Genomic DNA, 21,169 nt, shown 5'->3' with positions numbered 1-21,169 from the left:
AGAGAACTGCAATAACACTTTCTATGAAACCTACAATGCATTACACCAGGGGCCTAACATTTCAGAGAAGAAAAAAAAGTGTAAAACATTTACAGAATTTAAATGTTTACTGTTGCAGTTTGCCTTCTAAAGAAAATGTATTATTTTAATCTACAGATAATATTACAGATAATATTGTAATAACGTATTTTGAAAATCTATTTATGACATTATAATAATGTCAAATCTGGTTAAAATTCACCGAAAGTCGGTCCTTATATGTAAAAATTAAATATTTGAGGTATATTTGGGGTTTCTTGGCATCAGAGAGTTGGGTAATCTGAAAATATTTCATGTGATAAAGTATTTGAAATCAATCTGTCAATATTGAGTGAAGCCAACAAAAGTCATTTTTAAGGGTCAAATCAGATATTTAGGCAACAACTGCCCATTTGCACCCTTTTACAATATATAAAGGTTTTCATAACCCCACATAATATGTAATTAATTATGCAGTTCTAATATACAATTGCCTATTTACACTTATTTATGGTTATGGTACCTAAAAAGTGTTACATGCAGTTACTATAAATTGTGAACAATGCAACTAACCCTAAACTAAACCAAACCAAACCCTAATCCTAACCCTAGAGTAAGTACATGTAGTTACTTAATTTTACTCAGTACTTAAATGTATAATTACACTGTAACAAAGACACCTTAAAATAAAGTGTAACCAAAAAGTTTTCTTCCTGTTCTGATTATGAGTAAATTGCGCCCCAGTGAAGTGCTTTTCTTGAGCATACTCAGTGCAGTCAGCGTGGACACGCAAGAGCTGAGAAAGTCAGTCAGCTGTGAAGGCAAACACAACCTGGACAAACAAAAGAGCCCCAGGCTGCATCACAGGGGCCGGTCTGCATGCGCTAGATAATTCTGTGGGAGCAATAACAGCCTCCCATCTGTCTTAACTTCTTGAGCTGATGAGATTCAACATTTTACATCCCAAACAGTCTTTGCTGACTTATTAACTAGTTTTCTGGAGGACATGGTGGGAGATTATTTTTTTGGGATCTAAACTTTTATTATTTAAAATAGCACTGCTGCTTTATATATTAAAGGTCTGTTGATCATTTTATTTCTGTCTCCAAAAGGCTCAACTTCTGTGGTGTACTGACGCGCCATAAACCCGCATGTAAAATACAACAAAAGGATAAAAAAAGATGATACTAAGCGCCAGATTTACTAAACAGGGTAAATAAGCATTAGTGCAATTCCCCCAAAAATGGGAGATGGGAGTGGAAAGTTCTGCATGTGATCTACTGAAGAAGTGCACATAAAAAAACACAGACGCAGCCGGATCATTTCCATAATGACCGACACAATCTACCAAGAGAAGCCAAATTAGCGTCTGGTTTAAGACATGCTTTTTTTGGGGTGGTAAATAATGGTGCAAATACCAGTAAATTGACTAGCGCAAACTTTAGTAAATCACCTTGCATGATTCATTTAAATACCCATAAATGTTGCGTCTGAAAGGGAAACTCTTACAAATGCATATGCAATAAGGTCAGCCGCAAAAAAATCTGTCCACGGCAAATTTTTAACTGCATGTCTTTAGTAAATCCGGACAGTCGTTTTTTTATCGCCAAAAGAGGGTTTGCACTGGAGCAAGCTGTTAGTAAATCTGGCCCTATATGAATATCAAAAAGAGTTCCCTTGTTTTTAAGGCCTTACCAAACTCCTTTCGAAAGAAGTCATCTTTTTCCTCCTGAATGGCGATTTTAGGGATGGGAGTGCATCCAGTGGTCATGCTGCGCTCGAGGATTCCTTCGGTAGAGTCATCTGAGACATCAAAAAGAAGGTAAATGTTTGATGATCTCAAGCAACACATGCCAGACAAAATATCAATCACAACACAGATGACAAAATTTACAAACAGTCTGAAAGGATTGCTATCAATGCCAAACAACAGCAAGCAGTGTTTTGTCTGTCAAAAAGTGAATCGTCCACAGCGTTCTCATCAACGACTGCGACATTAAAACACAGACATGCCGCTGTGACCATGAAGACACAACACAGTGTGCAGCACAGAAAATGAGTTCACAAATTTACAAATGCATGTCGTTTTCTGAACATGCACTCAAGAATGATGTTTTATTAAAAAAATGTCTTATACTCAAAACAGCTAAAGCAAGCTGTCAGGTTAAAAAATATTTTTTTATAAGTGACAGGTGGTCAATATAAGACAAGATTTTAAAATTACAATGTAATAATGCAGAACAGATCTAGAATCTATTTGACTTGTTCATGCAATTTTTAGGAAATATCTTAATAATGATAACAACCCACTGGAAAGAACAATCAAAGATGAGTTCTCTTTAAAATCTCAATTATTTCTCCTGGACAGTAATGATATTTAATCGACAACAAATTAAAACAATTTTACTATCTCCCCAGACAGCAACATAGTGTCGGCACAGATCCGGCCCACATTTGGTACGCTTTGAATCCACATGTACCAGATGTGGCCCAGATCTGGGCCGACACTATGTTGCTGTCTGGGCAAATATAGTCAAATATATACAGTAAAATATCACAAATTGTGCTCAGGGTTGCAGAGATTTCAAACAGTAATCAAATTTATTCAAGATCAAATGATCAACAATCATCTCATTTATTTCTGTTTCATAAATTTGAGACAAAATTACTTTTGAAAAAACATTCTGAAAAGTCATGTCTCCTGAGCTCTGAAAGAGCAACCTCTGAACTATGAACCCAGCTAACAAAAATATGTTCTAAGAACATAAAAATAATAATAATAATAATAAACTTATGTAAAAGTTAAGGAAACCTTCCATTTGCTCATTTTGCAAACATTATGTTACTTTTGAAATGTTCTTTGAACAATCTAAAACAAGTATTAGCATTAAAAAAATGTTGATGAACATCCAACTAAATTGTTTCAGGGGAAAAAATCCATGAACAACATATAAACAATGTTTTTGTGCTGCTAACGTTTTGAGAACAGTGTTAAAGACCATATAACTTTGAATGAACATTATATTAATGTTACTAGAAAGAATGCTTGTTCATAACTTTGTCAGAACGTTCTGAGAACATTCCCTGATAGCTGGGAAATATTTCATATGGAAGTCACCAATTTGAAATGCAACAAAAACACTGAGAAGCAAATTTTGGTGATTAATACGATACAGCTTTAGTGAAGACCTCACACGACATATAACAGACACAACTCGTGAAACCACAATGACCATTGTAAAAACTGCTTGCACATGCCAAGTGACACAATTCAAATTCACCCATTTCTGTAAGAGAAAACCATAGTATCACTCTACATAAACTCTCTATATTGGGTCTTAGTACAGACCCAGTGTTTAGTCCTCACGGGCGACATTTGTCCTCGTGTTGCTATTTAACTTTATACTTGAACACACCACAAGGTCGGCTCCACAACAGTACAGTCACACAAGGTCCACGGAGCGCAAGCCCAAGGGCTCAGAGACCACAATCACATGCGGTGCAGCGTGGCGTACACTCACAGGTCAACAGGACGAAAGGGAGCGCAGGCAGGGCCACCGGTTATCCGTCAGAAAGAGCATGGGAGGAGAGGAAGGGGGACATGAGGGGAGTAACATTGGTGAGATTCAACCAGATCTCCCTAACCAAAAGAATCAGTTTGTCTCAGTCCTCCAAACGTCCATGGCTTAGCTTCAAAATAACACATGCTAAATGTTTCCTGTGCAAAATACAAAGTCAAAGGACAACAAGTATAGAACACATAAACTGACTATGGATCCAGAGAAGATGGCAATGTGGATCAAATAGACGTCTTGAGAAAGAAATGGATTGTGACACTGAGAAGGCCGTAGTACAGTTAGCTAGTAGGCTACAGCAGGTTACTTGAGATGGGACATACAGGACGGGAGATGGTTACTTTACAGATTTGAGGACCTGACTGTTGTGGGTCTGTCATCATCAGGACGCCATTATGTTAGTCGCATTTATTAAGCGCAGTTTACTCATCTACTTAATATGAAATGATAACATTTCACTCTGTTCTGTGTGACTTCCGCTGCAGACTTGTTTCGATGAATTACATAATATTAAACAAGACTACACTTTAAGACTAGACTGGGTAAATCCAGCCTGATCTGCCGGCGATTTGATTTCGCCCTGCAGCTCAGGCTGAAAACCTGTACATTTATCTCTGCTGCTTCCTTTACAAATTTGTGGGAACCAATCACAAACTGGCTTATCCACCTGGCGGGTTTAATCCAATCCAATCCCAGAGCTGTTACGGCTCTGTCCAATTATTTTAACCTCTCGACGATGCTCAATGGCTTCTTTTTAGCAAATAAATCGCTCAAGTGGGTGTAAATACCACAAACTTTCATGTTTTTTTTGCATAACCTGCAAAAATCGTTCGATTCCATTGCTGCTTCTGCAAACGTTTGGTTACACATTTCCTGCCTGGAGTTTTTGCGTAGCTCTCCAAAGTCACCTGGTCTGATTTGGTTGAAGGACTATCCAATTGCGTACAGAGTAATTTGAACTATGCCCGTTGATCACGCCTCTTGTGCAGTAGAAAATACAGAGCAGACTCTCCAGACCAATGTTCAATCTTAAAAGATTGAGCTTGGTCTGGTGATAGCCAGACTACTTTAAGATCTTAAAATTAATAACATTTCTGTAATCGTTTAACCACTATTTATCATGTAATATTTGTTTTGTTTGTCGTTGGATACAAAAGTTTTTTTCTTAGTATAGTCCTATGCTTTGACTGAATAGGATCAGTGCTGGTGGAACCATAAAATACACCAAAAATGCAACATAAATTCACAAAAAGTAATCAATTTTATTTGTGCGCTGTTATCCAATCTTCAGAATCAATACGATTGCGAGGAACAGACCCAAATTCAAGCCTTGATTCAGCGATATTAATCTCCATTCTCAGCAGTGATCATAAAAGACAAATCCAAGCAGCTCGTTATAAATGATTAATTCCAAAATTGTTGCCTCAAGAAGCTTTATGACATGTTTTATGGCAGTGATATCAAACGCACACTGGCTCTTGCTGCTTCGTCACAGATCGCGACATGCCCTGTTTCAGGTGATGTGTGTTTGACGGAGTGGATCGGGATAAGATTTTCAGATATTAACAACTTAAATTCTGCACTGTACCTCATACAAAACTATTGTATCTCGCCAGAGAGGACTTCGACTACAACACATCATCATTTGGACTACTTATGCAGCATCTATCCAAATGTACAAAAATGTGTTGCGTACTAATACCAGCATATTAACGCATTAAGCCTCTATTGGCTGGCTTTGGACCAAAGTGTTCGGCAGGCCAAAAAACCCTGGCTGTTGGCCCCAAAGCCTTGGGAGTCCGAGTCCTGCACGTGGGTGGGTGCCCGAGGGTATCCGATGGGTGAACCGCTAATATTTTATGTAACGGGTGGAGTAATATTTACGTTGTCATCTGCAGTGCAAGTGCGGGTCGAGAATCAATAGGCATGGGCGGATTGCGGGTCCGATAGCCAAGACCATTTCGACTCAATTCGGTACCCACTGATAGGCAGCTGATTTAAAATGGTCCCGAGCTTATTTCATGAGTTCACACTTACAAATAAGTCAGATAGAATAAATGGTATGTGTATTTTTGCGTGCTGTCCGAGGAGAGCGCTCCGAGCTCGGTATTTGGCCCGAAACCCAGAGTACTCCCCCCGTATTCCTGACTGTGGTAGGGATGGGAGGGATGCTGAAAACTGTCGAGGAATGTAGATGAGTCAACTGTGTATAAGTTTTCCTCTCATGCTGATAGGATAGAAGTGGTAATTGTGATTGACGACTTGATTGCATAGATTATTTGAACGTGCTCCTACCGAACTTTGTTAATAAAACATTAAAATCATGATAAAATCATTTGTGTTCACGCTCTGTAGTCTGAAGACCACCAAAGGTGTCTAATTTGCAGTATATTGCTCATATTTGGCTATTTGTTCTTTTAATTTTAAACCTCTAAGCGTCTGTATAACCTATTGTGTGATGTATGCACATTTGTTCAAAATAGCCTGAATGAGCAGATTGTTCACATGATGTAGGCAAAAGTTTTGTATTGTTTACACGACGGATGCACGTTCTCATCTTTTTTTCTTTTAATTATTACCATGTTGGGCATTTAAGAAGTTTTTCTTAAATGCATCAACTCAAAATGCCTAATGTTGGTTTGATTGCTTGTGTTACATGAGAAAATAATATTTTTTTTGTCATTGTATGGAGAAGCGCAGCTTGGACATTCTGCATAATATCTCCATTTGTGTTCCACAGAAGAAACTAAGTCATAATGATTTGGGGCATCATTAGGGTGAGTAAATAGTGACAGACGTTTAATTTTGGGGCGAACTATCCCTTTAATACTAGCACATACTAACCCTGGAAGACCTAGTGCGTCCCAGTGCAGTGCAGCTACAGTGAATGTGATTAGTGTTGCTGAGGAAGCCAAAAGAAAAACGGTAATTCAGTAAGAAGAGTGGCTACAGGCTAGACTGGTGACTTGGTGATCCTACGCTGATGCAGTGGCCCTCAGCAAGATCTGTCCAGTACCTACCAGGTGGACCTGGCTGCCGCCGCTTATGGGGCGGAGTGCGAGAAGGGGGCGGGCTGCAATCGGATGGACTGTGCTGCTGCCTCAAGAATGGACTGTCCAAGCGGCCTGGTAAACAGGAGACGGGACCATCGTGTGGGACACATGGACACCCACACACACACAAAGAGCGACGTACACAGGTGTGACAGAAGAAGACCAAACCGGATAGACATGAGGAAATAAATCCAGGGATAGAGAGGGGAGGAAATTTGTGTAAAAGTGAAAGATCAGAAAGACAGAGAAGCACGAGTTCAAAACAGAAGTGATGAAGGATGTGCACCAATTGGGTAGAGGGTAAATATGATCCAGGATCGTCAGAAGGAGAGATGGAATGGACGGATGGTTAAAAAGGAAATGTCAACAACCAAAAGGATGGAGTGAGCAGAAGAAAAAAAAAGAAATTACCAAGAAATAGAGAGAAAGAAAGTAAGGTAGAAGGAGAGAGGTAAGAAAACAGCTGTTAGTGTGATGGTCTCACACCCTTCAACATCAGATGGTAGTGAGGAGTTTGACATTCACTCCAACACTGAAAAGTCTATGATCTTAAATAAACAATGAAATGAGACAATCACCCATAAATAATATTGCATTGTTCAGCAGGATCATACAGTCTGTTGGAAAATGGCACTAATAAAGCTTTTTGACAGTAAATTAATCTTTGCTTTAGCATCCCTGTTGAAAACTAGGTTAAGGTGGTTTGCTGGTTTAAGATGGTTTCTCTAAAATAGCATTGATTCACTTAGCCTCCAAAAGGCACAATTGAAGCTATTGTGATAAAGTTGAAAATAAGTTGTAGTACGAAGCAAAACAACAATTTGGACCAAAAAAGTATTTTCTCAACTAAAAACAACATCAACCAGCAAACTCCATGACTTAGCAAAGCACAATCAACCAATTCATTCCAAACGTGATTGCATAGTGTTAGCATGTGGATTAAGGATAAAAAATACATACAACACAGAAATGTTGGGTATTTATATTGATCAAAATGACCAGCATGTTTTAGCACATACATAATCATGTTCTATAATTCTGAAGACATTCTCACATTTATAACTGTGGTTTACAGTAACTTGTAGCCAGCCAGCATATATGAAGTTTAGATGCTTCTCTCTTTAACCTCTTTTCTCTATATAAACATATCAATATCTATCTGTCTATATAATTTAACTATATGAATAATCTGTCTATGACCCTCAGAAATCGGTCATGGTGATTCAGAGCAGAGATTTCAGACAGATGGTCTCTCCTGAGTTGTGTTGTTCAATTCTTGTTAAATGACAGATTGAGAGACAAGTGAAGAGCAAGTAGCAGGACAAACAGAGGATCAGTAGCATCTCCTCCTCCTCTTCTCCACCATTCACTATGATCTTACCGGTCCTGTGCGTGGTGACTGGTGAGATGTCCACACTGTTGGCTATGGCTCTCTCTCTCTGCTTGAAGTATTCCCGTGGGTTATCAGGCCTCTGGGCAATGATAGCTGCTGCCTCCTATAAACATATTTAATATTTAATACATAATGCTATCGGTCAAATGTTTTTAATTTAATTTATTCCTGTAATGCAAAGCTGAATTCAGCATCATTACTCCAGTTTTCAGTGTCACATGATCCTAATAAAATTATTAATAATTGAGCACCAATAATAGGCCTAATTGAGCACCATAACAGCATATTAAAATGATTTCTGAAGGATCATGTGACACTTAAGACTGGAGTAATGATGCTGAAAAATCAAGAAATCAAAATTCCCTTGAGCTTTTAACATATCATCATAATCATCATTCTATAAGAATATCCTGTAAGTTTCAGAACTGAAAACTTCCTTGTTACTCCAAAAACAGCTTTTATTGTAACCAAGACCAGATAACAACTCGTTGTGGAATGAGCCAATCTATGACAGGTAAAAGACAGACTCCTCAGAAGAAGATCAATGCCTATAATAACATTACCTTCCAAAGGATCCTAATGCTAGGAATGGGGTTATTTATTTTCAACAATGTGAATGTCTCAGTTGAGCATTATTTATTTGTATTCTGTACATTTCACTGTGGATTCTTTGGTAAATCAGTCGCAATTTCGGCGCAGGCTTTGCAAATAGACTTTTACGATATGGACTCGACAGTATTGCCACAACATGTAAGTAACTGTGTTAATTCTAATGCCTGATCTGTGACCAGTGATTTCTGATATGAAATGATTCATGTAGGTACTTGTCAGATGTTCTTTGTTTATGTGTCAGTAAATCAAACCAGTGACTAAACGGTCAACTTCACATTGTTTCTCTTAGTAGGATGAAAATAATCTGTTATTTAAACTGTGATTAAATTACCGTATTTTCCGCACTATAAGGCGCACTTAAAAGCCTTTATTTTTTTCAAAAAACGACAGTGCGCCTTATAATCCGGAGCGCCTTATATATGGATCTGGCGCCTTATATTAATGTCTGTAAAACAACCGCTGACTTAAACCTTTTGTTTATACTTTCGCCTGGCACCGTAGCGCGAGCCTCCGCTGACTGCGCGCGCACCTCCCCAAACAGACGAGGCATTTATACTTGACGCAACTGTTTTGTTTTAGACTGAACACCAGACCATACAACTGATTTAGACGCGCAAACTGGGTGCCGGTGTGATGAGATGTACTAATATCCGTCTGCTCGGGCAGATTCGGCTCAAAGTCGTGCATCTTCGGATGCGGAGGCGCGCGTGCTGTCACAATGACGTCATTTTGCCGCGCGCGCGCCTCCGCATCCGAAGATGCACGACTTTGAGCCGAATCTGCCCGAGCAGACGGATATTAGTTTTTTATTACCTTCGCGCTCATGCGGACGCGTCGAGTATAAACAAGGTTTTACAGCTCAGCCACTTGTTTTTTTCATATTTTTTTGCAAGTGGTAGATCTTGGTTTACATTTGGACTTTGGATGTGATCTTAGGCTTGAAAAGGTTGGTGACCACTGCATAACGCAAACCCAGTCAAACGTTTGACTGCAGTATCTTCTATTCTATGCGCCTTATAATCCGGTGCGCCCTATATATGAAAACAGTTCTAAAATAGGCCATTCAATGAAGGTGCGCCTTATAATGCGGTGCGCCTTATAGTATGGAAAACACGGTATATATAGAAAGCCATCAAATTACGCTCCCTTCACAATTGCTGGAGCTGTCAATCAAACAGCGTATGTTTTTCAGTGGCTGAGTTCTGGACTCTCGCCAAAACTCTTTTATTTACATTGTGTTTGCATTGTTAGTTATGATGAAAGCAGTTGCAATGACGAGATCACTGCATTCATGCACTCAACATGTCTGTGATTGGCTACAATGCTCATCACTGCAACCTTTCATGCCACAATCTAAATATAATGCTATAGATCTAAATATAATGCTATAATTAACACTTTTCATGATTAGATAACTTTGAGAGCTGTAATAGTAAAAACGTAGTAAACGTCCACATGTAATACTAGCTATTTCTTATGCAAAGCTGTCAGCCAATCACAGCAGTGGGCGTTTACACTGAAGTCTCTCAGCAGGCACGCTCCTTAAAACTGGGTAAAATCAGGGTAGGAAATGACATTTTATTTCTAAATGATGACAAGTTTTGATGTAAAAATCATACTAACACTATAAGTGCACCTCAGGAAACATTATAAAATAATAAAACAATGCAGGTCATGACCCCTTTAAAAAAATCTTAATTATACCAAACTTTTGACCGGTAGTGTATTAAATGTAATAATTACATGCTGCGCAGGTAAGATAGTTTTGCATTAGGATTTTTTGGCCCCTTCTCATCACGAAGATCCTATCGACTGCACACACACAGAAACACACTTGTCTTTAAATAGCCCGAGGAATCCCACTGACCCACATGTAAATCCCAGCAGAATATCTGTCATCATAACACATAAAACAAATCTGCTCCACATTTCAGCTTGTTAGGGTCTGCTCTCCTTTTTAATACACTTATCTGAGAAATGAAGCGATGTTAGTGTGGCTCTAACAGCTCTGTTTCAACCCACCTCAACCTCTGATTCCTTTTTCTCCAGGTTCGGGTCTTCACAGCTGGGCTCTGTCTGTAAAGAGAATCAGTGCACGTTTATTTCCAGCAGGGGGCAGCAAAAAGTTTTTATAACAGTTAAATGTGGGTTCCTCCACATGCCGATGTTTGTAACTTATTTACTTTACAAATGACTGGTGCAATAAATCTGAACAGATTTTGTGTAAATACTTCTGAAGCCTGTGTACTGCCCTTGGCCACTCAGCAGCCACTTATTACAGGCACAATATTACTGAAGAAACATGGGTCATAGGTCTTACCACCCATTGGTTATCATGCATTCGTTGCATTTTTCAGGCCAGAACATCTTTTAAGACACAAATCCTGGTTTACTGTATGCAAAGCACACGCACTCTTACAATCAAGGGTTGATTCCTTGACCTCTCTTTGGCCTCTTCGTCCTCCAGCATCTTCTTCCTGTGACCGCGCATATAAACACAGATAGCATCATAATAATGTCTGGCTGAGGGTCATGGGTATTGGCGACTGTGGCGTCATTCCTACCTGTGTTCCTCGATCTGCTGCTCCCTCTCGCGGTACCGCTTCTCTCGATCCTCTTGCTCTTTTCTCTCCAGCTCCATCCTCTCTGCTTCAAAGCGCTGCCGTTCCTCCGCAATCTTCCTTCTCTCTTCCTCCTTTCTCAACTCCTCTTCCCGCTTTAAACAGACACACATCAGAAAAATATGAGTAAAATGTATTTAAATAAGATAGATAGATCTAAACATTGTACAACACAATACTGAACAGTAAATCAATGTTTTGGGCCTCCATTTTATCCATTGTAATTAGTAGTATATATATATATGTATATATATATATATATATATATATATATATATATATATATATATATATATATATATATATATATATATAAAGAAGTCTGAAAGAAGTCTTTCAGTTCTTTACATAAATGTTTCAAATGTTGATGTTCTGATATTCTGTGTATATGTAAGGGATAATGTAGAGCTCGCTTCGCGTCGGGGTCCTGATCAGCCTGTCGGGGTTGTATTCGCTATAACAACCCGCCCTACATTATCCCGCTTATTACATGGCTACCTACCAAATAAATCAATAATTTGAGACAAGATATTGATTTAAAAAGGAGTTTATTGATTTAAAAACGATTGTATTGCTTCCACTAAAGAAAATAGTCCGTTCCGTCTCTACGGTTAGAATCCTGCGTCCATAGCAACGCTCTGTTTTTCATGGCAACGGTGTGTTATACTTCGCAGCGGTTTGTTATCAAGAAATAACAGACCACATTCTACATTAGAATTCAACCAAGCCATGTAATATATATATATATATATATATATATATATATATATATATATATATATATATATATATATATATAAAAAATTACAGTATATTTATATCTGAAATATAATCTGACAGAAGCACTTCCTCATTAATGTTAAAACAAAGAGGCTAGTCAGATGAAGCGTCACATTGTGCTTACACTGGTTACAGTGGTTCACACTGCCATCCTCAGCGTCTCAGATCAAGCATCTTAGCAGCAGAAACACAAAAGTATAACATTTCTACCTTGGCTTGTTCCCAGAATTCCTCTCGATTGATTTTCTTCATCTCGATCTCTGCATTTGTTTTCTGGTAGGTGGTGCCCTGCGGTCAGGAGGAAAGGGGAAGTGTGAGTACTGGCCATTTTAATTGGACAGCCAGCTAAGGACAAAGATGTTGATCCAAGGGAGGCACTATGGGGACAGTTTGTTTCTTCTCCAAACATAAAGTCAGCTAGAGAGCACATATGTTGGGTTTTCATGTTTTATGGGGATATTCCACAAACTATATATTCTATCCTCTACCCTAAACCTACCCATCACAGAAAACTTTCTACAGATTTAGATTTTCAAAAAAACAATTTCCAAAAAATGTCCCCACAAGACCAAAAAATTCTGCCATTACTATCCTTGTGGAGAACAAACTGGCTTTGTGATTAGATTATACCAACATCACTTGGTTCTTGAATTTTATTGGTTGAAATGCTATTGGTTAATACCAAATTTTAGGGGATACAATAAAGCATACAATTTGCATATGTTATATGTTTCTGAAATTGTTGATTACAATTTAAAAGAACTGTTTTCTATTTTAATATATTTTAAAATGTAATTTATTACTGTGATCAAAGCAAAATTTTCAGCATCATTACTCCAGTCTTCAGTGTCCCATGATCCTTCAGAAATCATTCTAATTTGATGATTTACTGCTCAATTGCCACCAATTAGTGCTTATTTATTAATAAAAGTTCTTATTTTCAATGTTGAAAAAAGTTTTTACTGCTTTCAACACTGAATATAAGAAATGTTTCGTGAGTATCAAATCATCATATTAGAATGATTTCTGAAGGATCATGTGACACTGAAGACTGGAGTAATGATGCTGAAAATTCAGCTTTGATCACAGGAATAAATTACACTTAAAATATATTCAAAACTGAATTAAACTGACTTAAAAATTAGATGAATCTTGTATAACTTTAAAAAAAGTTACTTTGATGAGTTAAAGCAATGTAAAAACATTATTGTAGAACTTATTGATCATAATTTACAGTGCAGTTCTTTCATATTGTATTTCACAATATTACTTAACGTGAGAAAAAGAGACTTCTTAAAAAACATTAAATTATAATTATTACAAACTTTTGACGTAGTGTATACTTGGCAGAGACTATCATTCAGATAAGTGAGCAAAACAGCAGGAAGGATCTAGGTTATTTTAAAGTCTGTTTCGTATGGTACATAAGCAATCATTGTTTCAGTTCCTCTGAATCAACAATGTGGCTCTAAGAGCACTTTCCTCTAAAAACAGCAACAAGGCTGTGCCCTTGTGTCAGACATCACACTATTAGAGAGCCATTCACAGACAACTTGAGTCGACCCCTTTCCAGTGTGCATGCAAACAAAATCACGCACAACGTTCTCTGGGTTCTCCTCGTCTTTCGTCCGCAGGCGGCTCAGCACTGGGCTGGCCACTGGAGCCGTCCCATTGGTCAGCCTCTGTCCGATGGCTGAGGGGTCGATGTCGTCTATGGTGCTAGCGTTCACGACGACGTCAACACCCTGAAGAAAGAGAAGAAATTCATCAGTAGTACTGCTGCACACACACACGCACACACACACGTCACCTGGCAACCAGCATCAACCGCGCATTTAAATGACGAGAACTCTTTTAACTGTCACAAGAGAGTCAGACAAAAGAAGAAAGTCACAAAAGCATCAGGCTGCATTGACCGACTCTACTTGACAGGTTTCCTAAAGACATTTTGTGATTCTACCTTGTCACGTGACTTTGTATGAGACTGTTGTGAGGGAAATGTTTAAAAATTACAGTCCAGTAGTAAAAGTCTGATCAGTGTTGGTAAGTTTGATTCATTTCTGTGAATCAGTTCAAACTGTCTATTTAATGGGATTGGTTCACAAGTCTTCTTCAGTTACTTGTTTGTGCCACCATTAAAAAGAAGGGGTTTGGGAGATTGGAAGTCTGATTCATTTCCGCAAACCAGTAAAAATATGGTAATAGTTGTCCATTTAAGAGAATTTTTGATGTTCATGTGGCATTTTCTATTCAAATACACACATATATTGAAAATAAGGCTATAAAATATCAAGATATAATTTTTCTAGCTAATGCCGTGTCATAATTTCAATTGGTGCAACTGCAACAAAATTTACACTACTGTTCAAAAGTTTGGGGTAGGTAAGATTTATAATGTTTTGATTTGTAATGTAGTCTCACCAAGACTGTATTTATCTGATCAAAATACACTTAAATCAATAATATTGTGAAATATTATTACAATTGAAAACATTTTTTTTTTTTTTTTTTTTTTAAATATGGACTTGGAATTCCATTGGAATTGGAATGGAATTTGTTTCAGGAGCCATTACTGTAGTCTTCAATGTTACACGATCCTTCAGAAATCATTAAAGTATGCTGATTTGCTGCTCAAGAAACATTTATTAATATTATCAATTTTGAAAAAAGTTGTGCTGTTTCTTATACTGTTGTGAAATTGTGAGTTTCAGCATTCTTCAATAAATAGTATACTATTTATCTGAAATGTCTTTACTGTAACTTTCGATCAATTTAATGCATTCTTGATAAATAAAAGTATCACCTTCTTTAAAAAATAAAATAAAAAAATTCGTACTAACCCCAAACTTTTGAACAGTGGTGTGCATTATCAACTCATCAATAACATAATTAATGAAAGAATTAGTCCAAAGTGAATAACTGCAGTTAATAACATATGAAGGAATAACTATGAATGAGTATGAATGATTCATTCACATGCAATTAGGCTTTTCATGCAAGACAAAACAAGTCTTCAATGTGCTTGTGCGAGCATCACAGAATATAGAGCTCTTCCTCTAACTAAGCTTTTGTAAGAATATCAAACAAACCGACTGAATCTAGTTCTTGTGTATTTCTCTGACATAGCCACATGAATACTGCCATCAATGTTTTCAGTAGCTCAAAAAGAGCAACCGGTGAGTTGACTGGCACTTTAGATCAATTCATTCCTGATAGCACCGTCTCTCTTTCAACCCAAAAGCACAATCTCTGCGGCGGCCTTGGTTGTCTCGCTGATGTTTATCATGGAGTTTCTCTACCTCAATACCTCCATTTTCTCTCTCTCCCTTTCTCACCCACGCACCCACGTTGAAGAGATTGAGAGGCTTGAAAAGCAGAGTGGCCCCCCATTCAGATGCCTCACACCGACAGACACCTCCAACACAATAGCCATGAAGAGGAGCGAGTTAGTCATCTAAAAACATCTTCTGCTGCTCAATACCAGCAGTTAGGTGCATACACTCAGAAGCACACACACATCCAACAAACCCAACAAGACTCTGTGGCCCACCCACATGACTAGATTTACTCTTATCTGCTGGAGCACAGGACTGAATTACAGCAGAACTAAAGAGGCATGCTTTTAAACAAAGCCATAGAGAAAGCCTAAACAACAACAGAGGTGGTATTGAAAAGCACTAAAATACATATTAGTAAAAAATTCATGCATTATGAGTCAATGTTTGAAATGAACACTTCTGATGCACTTCTGAAAACACCAATTATGTTTCGATGTGTGAATCTCACGAAAACATGACCAAGTCTCATTTAACAAAACAAAACTTATTTAAAAGATATTTTATGCATATACTGCAAATAAATGTACTGTTTTCTAATTAAAGTCGTTTCAGTGGAAAAAAAGAACAATTTTGTGTTTCTATGCATATACTGTAAATATAAATATACACCACAATAAAATGGGCGCTCACTCTTCCTCGATGTCCCTCAAGCAGTTGTCTTGCTATCCCACCAAGTTCCGTGTTACGGGAAGAAGCAGTCTCCTGAGGGATTATGCCCAGAATGTATTCAACACCTATGGTGTTTCGGGGGAACAGCAATCTCCAGTAGGGTTTCAGCCAATCTCCACCCAGCAATGCTGCCGGAGTGTTGTGGACACACGTAAGGTTGTTACAGCAGTTTGCCCAGACTGTCCCATCAGTCCCATAGTGTCAGAGTTTTCCACTGACAGTCCTGTCTTTGTTCAATATGTCTTTGTTTGTATTGTGCTTGAGCACATGGCTCTGTCTTTGTTTGTGTTGGCCATGTGCTCTGCTGTTCCTGCATCCTTGTTACCAATTTCCACGCCGCCTTGTTTGGTTGTTGATGAGTCCTTGTTAGTCTGAGTGTGCTCCCCTGTTCTTTGTCGAAGTGTGCACACCTGTTCCTCATGTTCTCAGCTCCCTTTACAACGAGTTCTCTTTCCCTCTTGGTTTGCCAGTTCGTTGTGTGTGCCTACTTTGCCACAGTGTACTTCTGTGTGCTGCCTTGTGCATCGCTTTTCATTGTTCAAGTTGAAGATAGTGCCTGGATACCTTGTCTTGTGTCTGTTGTGTCTCCTGTTTGTTCAAGCCCTGCAAGCTGAGCTTCTCTAGCTGCTTCCTCTCTCTGCCAAGCAGCAAGACCGGTGCAGTGATTGATCATGCCCTGTGAGTCTATCTACGTGTGCTGTATGATCCTGTCTGTCTCTCGCTGCATCCATTGGCCTTGTGCTGCACATCAACCACAGCACACCAGCCTGCTCACCTTGGGCTGGTCTCGGCGGCCACCCTCTCAGCTTGCCTGTCATTGTACTTCGTTCCCTTTCTACAGTTTGGACTGTTATCACCTCCTCACCCACCATCTCTCGTCTTATCAATAAAACCCTTGTCATTCTGCGCTTGAGTCCTCTCTCATAGATCCGTGACACATAGTTGCAAAATTTGGCTGTTCCCTGCCAGTTAGCTGTTCAGGGAGCTGAATGGAGCAATTATCTCTTTCATCTATTATGGCTTTCAGTGGCCTGAGGGCAAGTTCCCTCTGAGGTAAGTGTCACACCACAGTATTGGGTGCTCACTCTTCCCTCAAGAACCTGTTTTACTAACCAGTGTTTTGGGAAGCAGCAGTTTCTAGCGGGATCTCACCTGAACTCTGCTCAGAAATTCTGCCGGAGTGTGGCACCCGCCTCCCTCTTCAGAGGGCATCAGGACATTTAAGGTTGTTCATGGGCATCCGTGTACTGAATTGCATTGACTGCATTCCCCTTCCTGTGGTCCTGAAAAGTTTATCAGAAGCTCAATTTGAACCCTTAAGAGTCAGCCACAGAGTAGGCTGTGACTTTTTTTAAGTGGCTCTTCAATTCAATTACTAAATTATTTCTTTAGAAGAGCAGAAGATCTGCAGGACCTTTTAGAACAACCTCCTCCTGCTTGGATTTTGGACCCCAGACCTGATTACATTCAAAACATGCTTGGTCAGTCCTTGAAGGGGGCTGACCGTATTCATTGTGAGCATTTCTCCATAAGGCTTACCGCTCCTTCCTGGCTCTCTTCTCGAGGGATGGGAGTCAGGCTTCTGGTTCGGGTTCTGTGCCTATTGAGGCAGCACGGCGGCTTAGATCATGGGGTTTGCAGGTGGACTTGGAGGAGCTTAAGACAGGTGTCCCTCTTTCTCTTGCTATATCCACTGACTCAGAGCATCTTTTGAGAATCCTGCGAATTCTTCTGATCCTAACGAGGAACCAATGCTGTCCGCATCTGGCTCAGAGGAGTTAGAAATAGTCACGCTTATGTGACTGCACATCTGGTCATACTTCATGTCTTCTTCCGCTGCATGAATCACTGGAGCAAGAAAGGCTTCACCTATTCACACTCTTAGGATTTACGTGTACCGCTCAGGCCAGTGGCATTTATGCACTTAAATGCTGGTCTACCTAGAGGTCGCAGCACCTGTGTTCACATAGCAATGCCTTTCGCATTGAATAACCGATGCAATTTCTCTGGCCTATGAGGCGTGTGGAATGGCTTCGCCTCTAGGTGTCAGAGCTCACTCCACCCGGGTATGTAGCATCTTACAAAGCACTATCCAAAATCCCTAAGAGCGTCCCCTCCCAGGGGGAATCTGGGCATACTTCAATATTGTGTACCAGATTTTCTTTGGGGCTCTCAGGGGGTGTCTCTACTTATCCTGCCACCCCTGGTGATTCAGGAGGTGGAGGTGTCCGACGGGCCATTTGCCCCATCTTCGCTCACAAGGGAATCTTCCCTTCAGTTACTTCGGGTGGTCCCTCAAGTTCGCTGCTTCAGGGCCTTGAACAAACCGATACTGTCGTAAAAATTATTCCTCTGTCAGACTTTGCGGCAGCTTGGCAACTTTGGCTTTGATGGGCAGGCATCTTTCCTCAGTGGGCTGTTGACATTCCCACTGGGGCAATGACATGACGCAGCGTTGAGTTACATTCAAAAGGGAACGTCTCTGATGACGTATGTAACCCGGTTCCTTGAGAAGGGAACGAGACGCTGCGTTGCCACACTTCGGGTGTGCCTTTGTGGCTTCCTTCAGACAATTAAAATCTGGAGATTCTGTGACACAGGTGCCCTTTTATGGTCATGCTTACGTGCTTTGCTACGTAACTTGACATCACCTTAGCCAATCAAGATTGGTGTATTTACACATGTGTTTCAGACATCAGTCGCGCAGAAGCGCTCCCATTGTGACAACTCTATTACACAGCATTTCATTCCCTTCTCAGGGAGCCGGGTAACATATTAACCTGAGGCGATTTATTAAATGAATATTATTTTAATGACAATTTGCCATATTTCCTCACCAATTCTCATTGTTGTGAATTAAGATATTTTATTTTTTTATTTAAACTTCATTATTCTCAATGATGATTCCCATTTGATTCTCATTACTGTAACTAAGTAATGAAGATCATATTGTCTGGACACAATCTGCATATGTAAAGGCAGTCAAATGAACTTCAATGAAATGTAAATACCTTGTAAAAGTTAAGACTTTAATTGAAATACTTTTTTACATAATGATAATAAGATTGTAAATAGATTTGTAAACATTAAGGAAATGGGAATTGGAGGGGAACATGGTTAATCACCAAAATAATGTCACATTATGATCTTTTATTTTTTCATGCAAAATATAATTTCTTATTTCTTTTATTTGATTTTGTGGTGAACTAGACCTGCTTTGCTAGCTTCACCCCGACACTAACAAAGAAAATTATTTTGGATGAATCACATTTCCTTCGTTCCAGACAGTTTTTTCAGGAAAGTTAGAAAAGATGAAACCTAACAGCTAACACTCCTCGCATGCTCAGAGGATAGATGATGTCAAAATGAGTGACAATGGGTTCATATATCATTGAAATGGGTCATTACCTAATTTAAAAGGGAAGTAAAAGATGTTTGTTTTACCTTGGGGAGACCCACCTGGAAATACTCGGCTATGGTGGCTACATGGCTGGCACAGGCACACTTCCTGGCATCGGGCACATCTTCACCAACCTGAACACACATTGTCAAGTCTGTGTTTATTCAGAGAATTCAACTGCAGTGTGAATAAATTTTTTTTTAAAAGTCTAGCACACTTCAGAGTACTGCCAATACATAATGGTCTCAGATTGCTCCCCTAGGTAGTTACAACCTCCCACTGCATTCAGAAAACCAAAAATAATAACATATAATAACATCCTTTAACCTAAAATTGAGGTGAACATTGTCTTCCACTGCAACCATTAGGTGCATTTTCAAGGCGCCAATACATTTAAAGAGAGACTGTCACTTTAATAATTCAACTAACAATAGAGATACTTCTCTGATCAGCACCCATTCAAAATAAAGAAGCTCACACAATTTAAAATAATTGCTGTGAGTGTGACATAAAGAGATAAGTACTAAAAATACAAAGTACAAAACATGCTTGTAATTAAACGAACATAAGAAAATAATGAAAGTATTTAAGAGTGTCTTTCATATGAGTTGTGCGCAATTGCTTTTTATGCAGTATTTGTATGCACTTAAAAATACTGGTGCAAACTTCAAATTGAATGATTTACACTTCTGGTCAAAAGTTTGGAATAATTATGTTTTTTTTATTTTAAGTCTCTTATGCTTGCCAATGCTGCATTTATTTAAACAAAAATACAGTAAAACAGTAATATTGTGAAATATTGTTACAATTTTAAATAACTGTTTTCTATTTTCTAACTAATTCCTGTGATGGCAAAGCTGAATTTTCAGCATCATTACGGCAGTCTTCAGTGTCACATGATCCTTCAGAAATGATAATGCCCAATTATATTACTGGTACTCTATTATTAATAATGTTTCTTATTATCACTGTTGAAAACAGTCTTCATATTTTTTGTGGAAACTACGCATCCTACGCATTTTAACGCATCCCTGCTGAATAAAAGTACTAATTTCTTTCTTTCTTTTTTAAAATCTTATTTACCCTAAACTTTTGAATGGTAGGGTATCACATTTTCCACAACAACATTAAGCAGCACAACTGTTTTCAACATTGATAATAATAAGAAATGTTTCTTGAGCAGTAACCTTTGGGTTACAAGTCCAACTCTCTAACCCTTAGGCCACAACTGCCCCCATAAAAGACTTAATGTTTCAAAAACATAAAACAAAAAATGTAATTATTCCAAACTTTTGACCAGTAGTGTAAATCATTTAATTGGACAGCTAAAATAAATGACTGGAGGCTTACATTTTCTTTATTCTAAGCAAGATTATACAGTGATTCATCTATAATTTTTGCCCTCCAACTCATGTTCAAAATTCAAAATGCCTTCAAGTCACTGTTATACTGGCCTATATCAGGCTGTGCACAGTAACAAAATGTATCTTCTAATCTAATCTAATCTTAGATCTTTAGCAAAATACAGTAGTAATTTCATAACTACTAATTCAGGATTGTGGGGGCTAAATATATGGATTAGACTTGGGGTCTCGCTCCCACCACCATATCAAAATTATTTCCTGCTTTTGTAAGATAAAAGAATGCATGTATAATTAAAGGGCGGCACTGATGTCGGTTGACTGTGGTTATGTTGACTGCTCTGTCTTT

General features: G+C 38.7%; 1 protein-coding gene across 6 annotated transcripts in view; it reads right to left on the bottom strand.

Moving 5' to 3' along the window:
* The window catches only part of dbn1 (drebrin 1), an 81,083-nt gene that overhangs the window by 4,837 nt on the left and 55,077 nt on the right, over positions 1–21,169 (bottom strand). Inside the window, exons 4-12 of one of the 6 annotated variants that reach the window (XM_082141304.1) lie at positions 19,519–19,593; positions 13,651–13,797; positions 12,263–12,340; positions 11,216–11,367; positions 11,065–11,128; positions 10,674–10,727; positions 8,028–8,142; positions 6,614–6,718; positions 1,714–1,806 (exon numbers count right to left, since the gene is read on the bottom strand). In XM_082141304.1, the coding sequence (XP_081997430.1) occupies positions 1,714–1,806; positions 6,614–6,718; positions 8,028–8,142; positions 10,674–10,727; positions 11,065–11,128; positions 11,216–11,367; positions 12,263–12,340; positions 13,651–13,797; positions 19,519–19,593 (883 nt within the window). Of the gene's footprint in view, positions 1–1,713; positions 1,822–6,613; positions 6,719–8,027; positions 8,143–10,673; positions 10,728–11,064; positions 11,129–11,215; positions 11,368–12,262; positions 12,341–13,650; positions 13,798–19,503; positions 19,594–21,169 lie in introns of all 6 variants that reach the window. The other 5 variants (XM_082141302.1, XM_082141305.1, XM_082141303.1 and 2 more) reach the window with 5 other exon arrangements.

Source organism: Leuciscus leuciscus (genome assembly GCF_965113295.1).
Source record: "Leuciscus leuciscus genome assembly, chromosome: 16".
NCBI classification, from domain to species: domain Eukaryota; kingdom Metazoa; phylum Chordata; class Actinopteri; order Cypriniformes; family Leuciscidae; genus Leuciscus; species Leuciscus leuciscus.
Note: the sequence above shows the minus strand (reverse complement) of the source record. Positions and strands in the feature narration are given on the sequence as shown.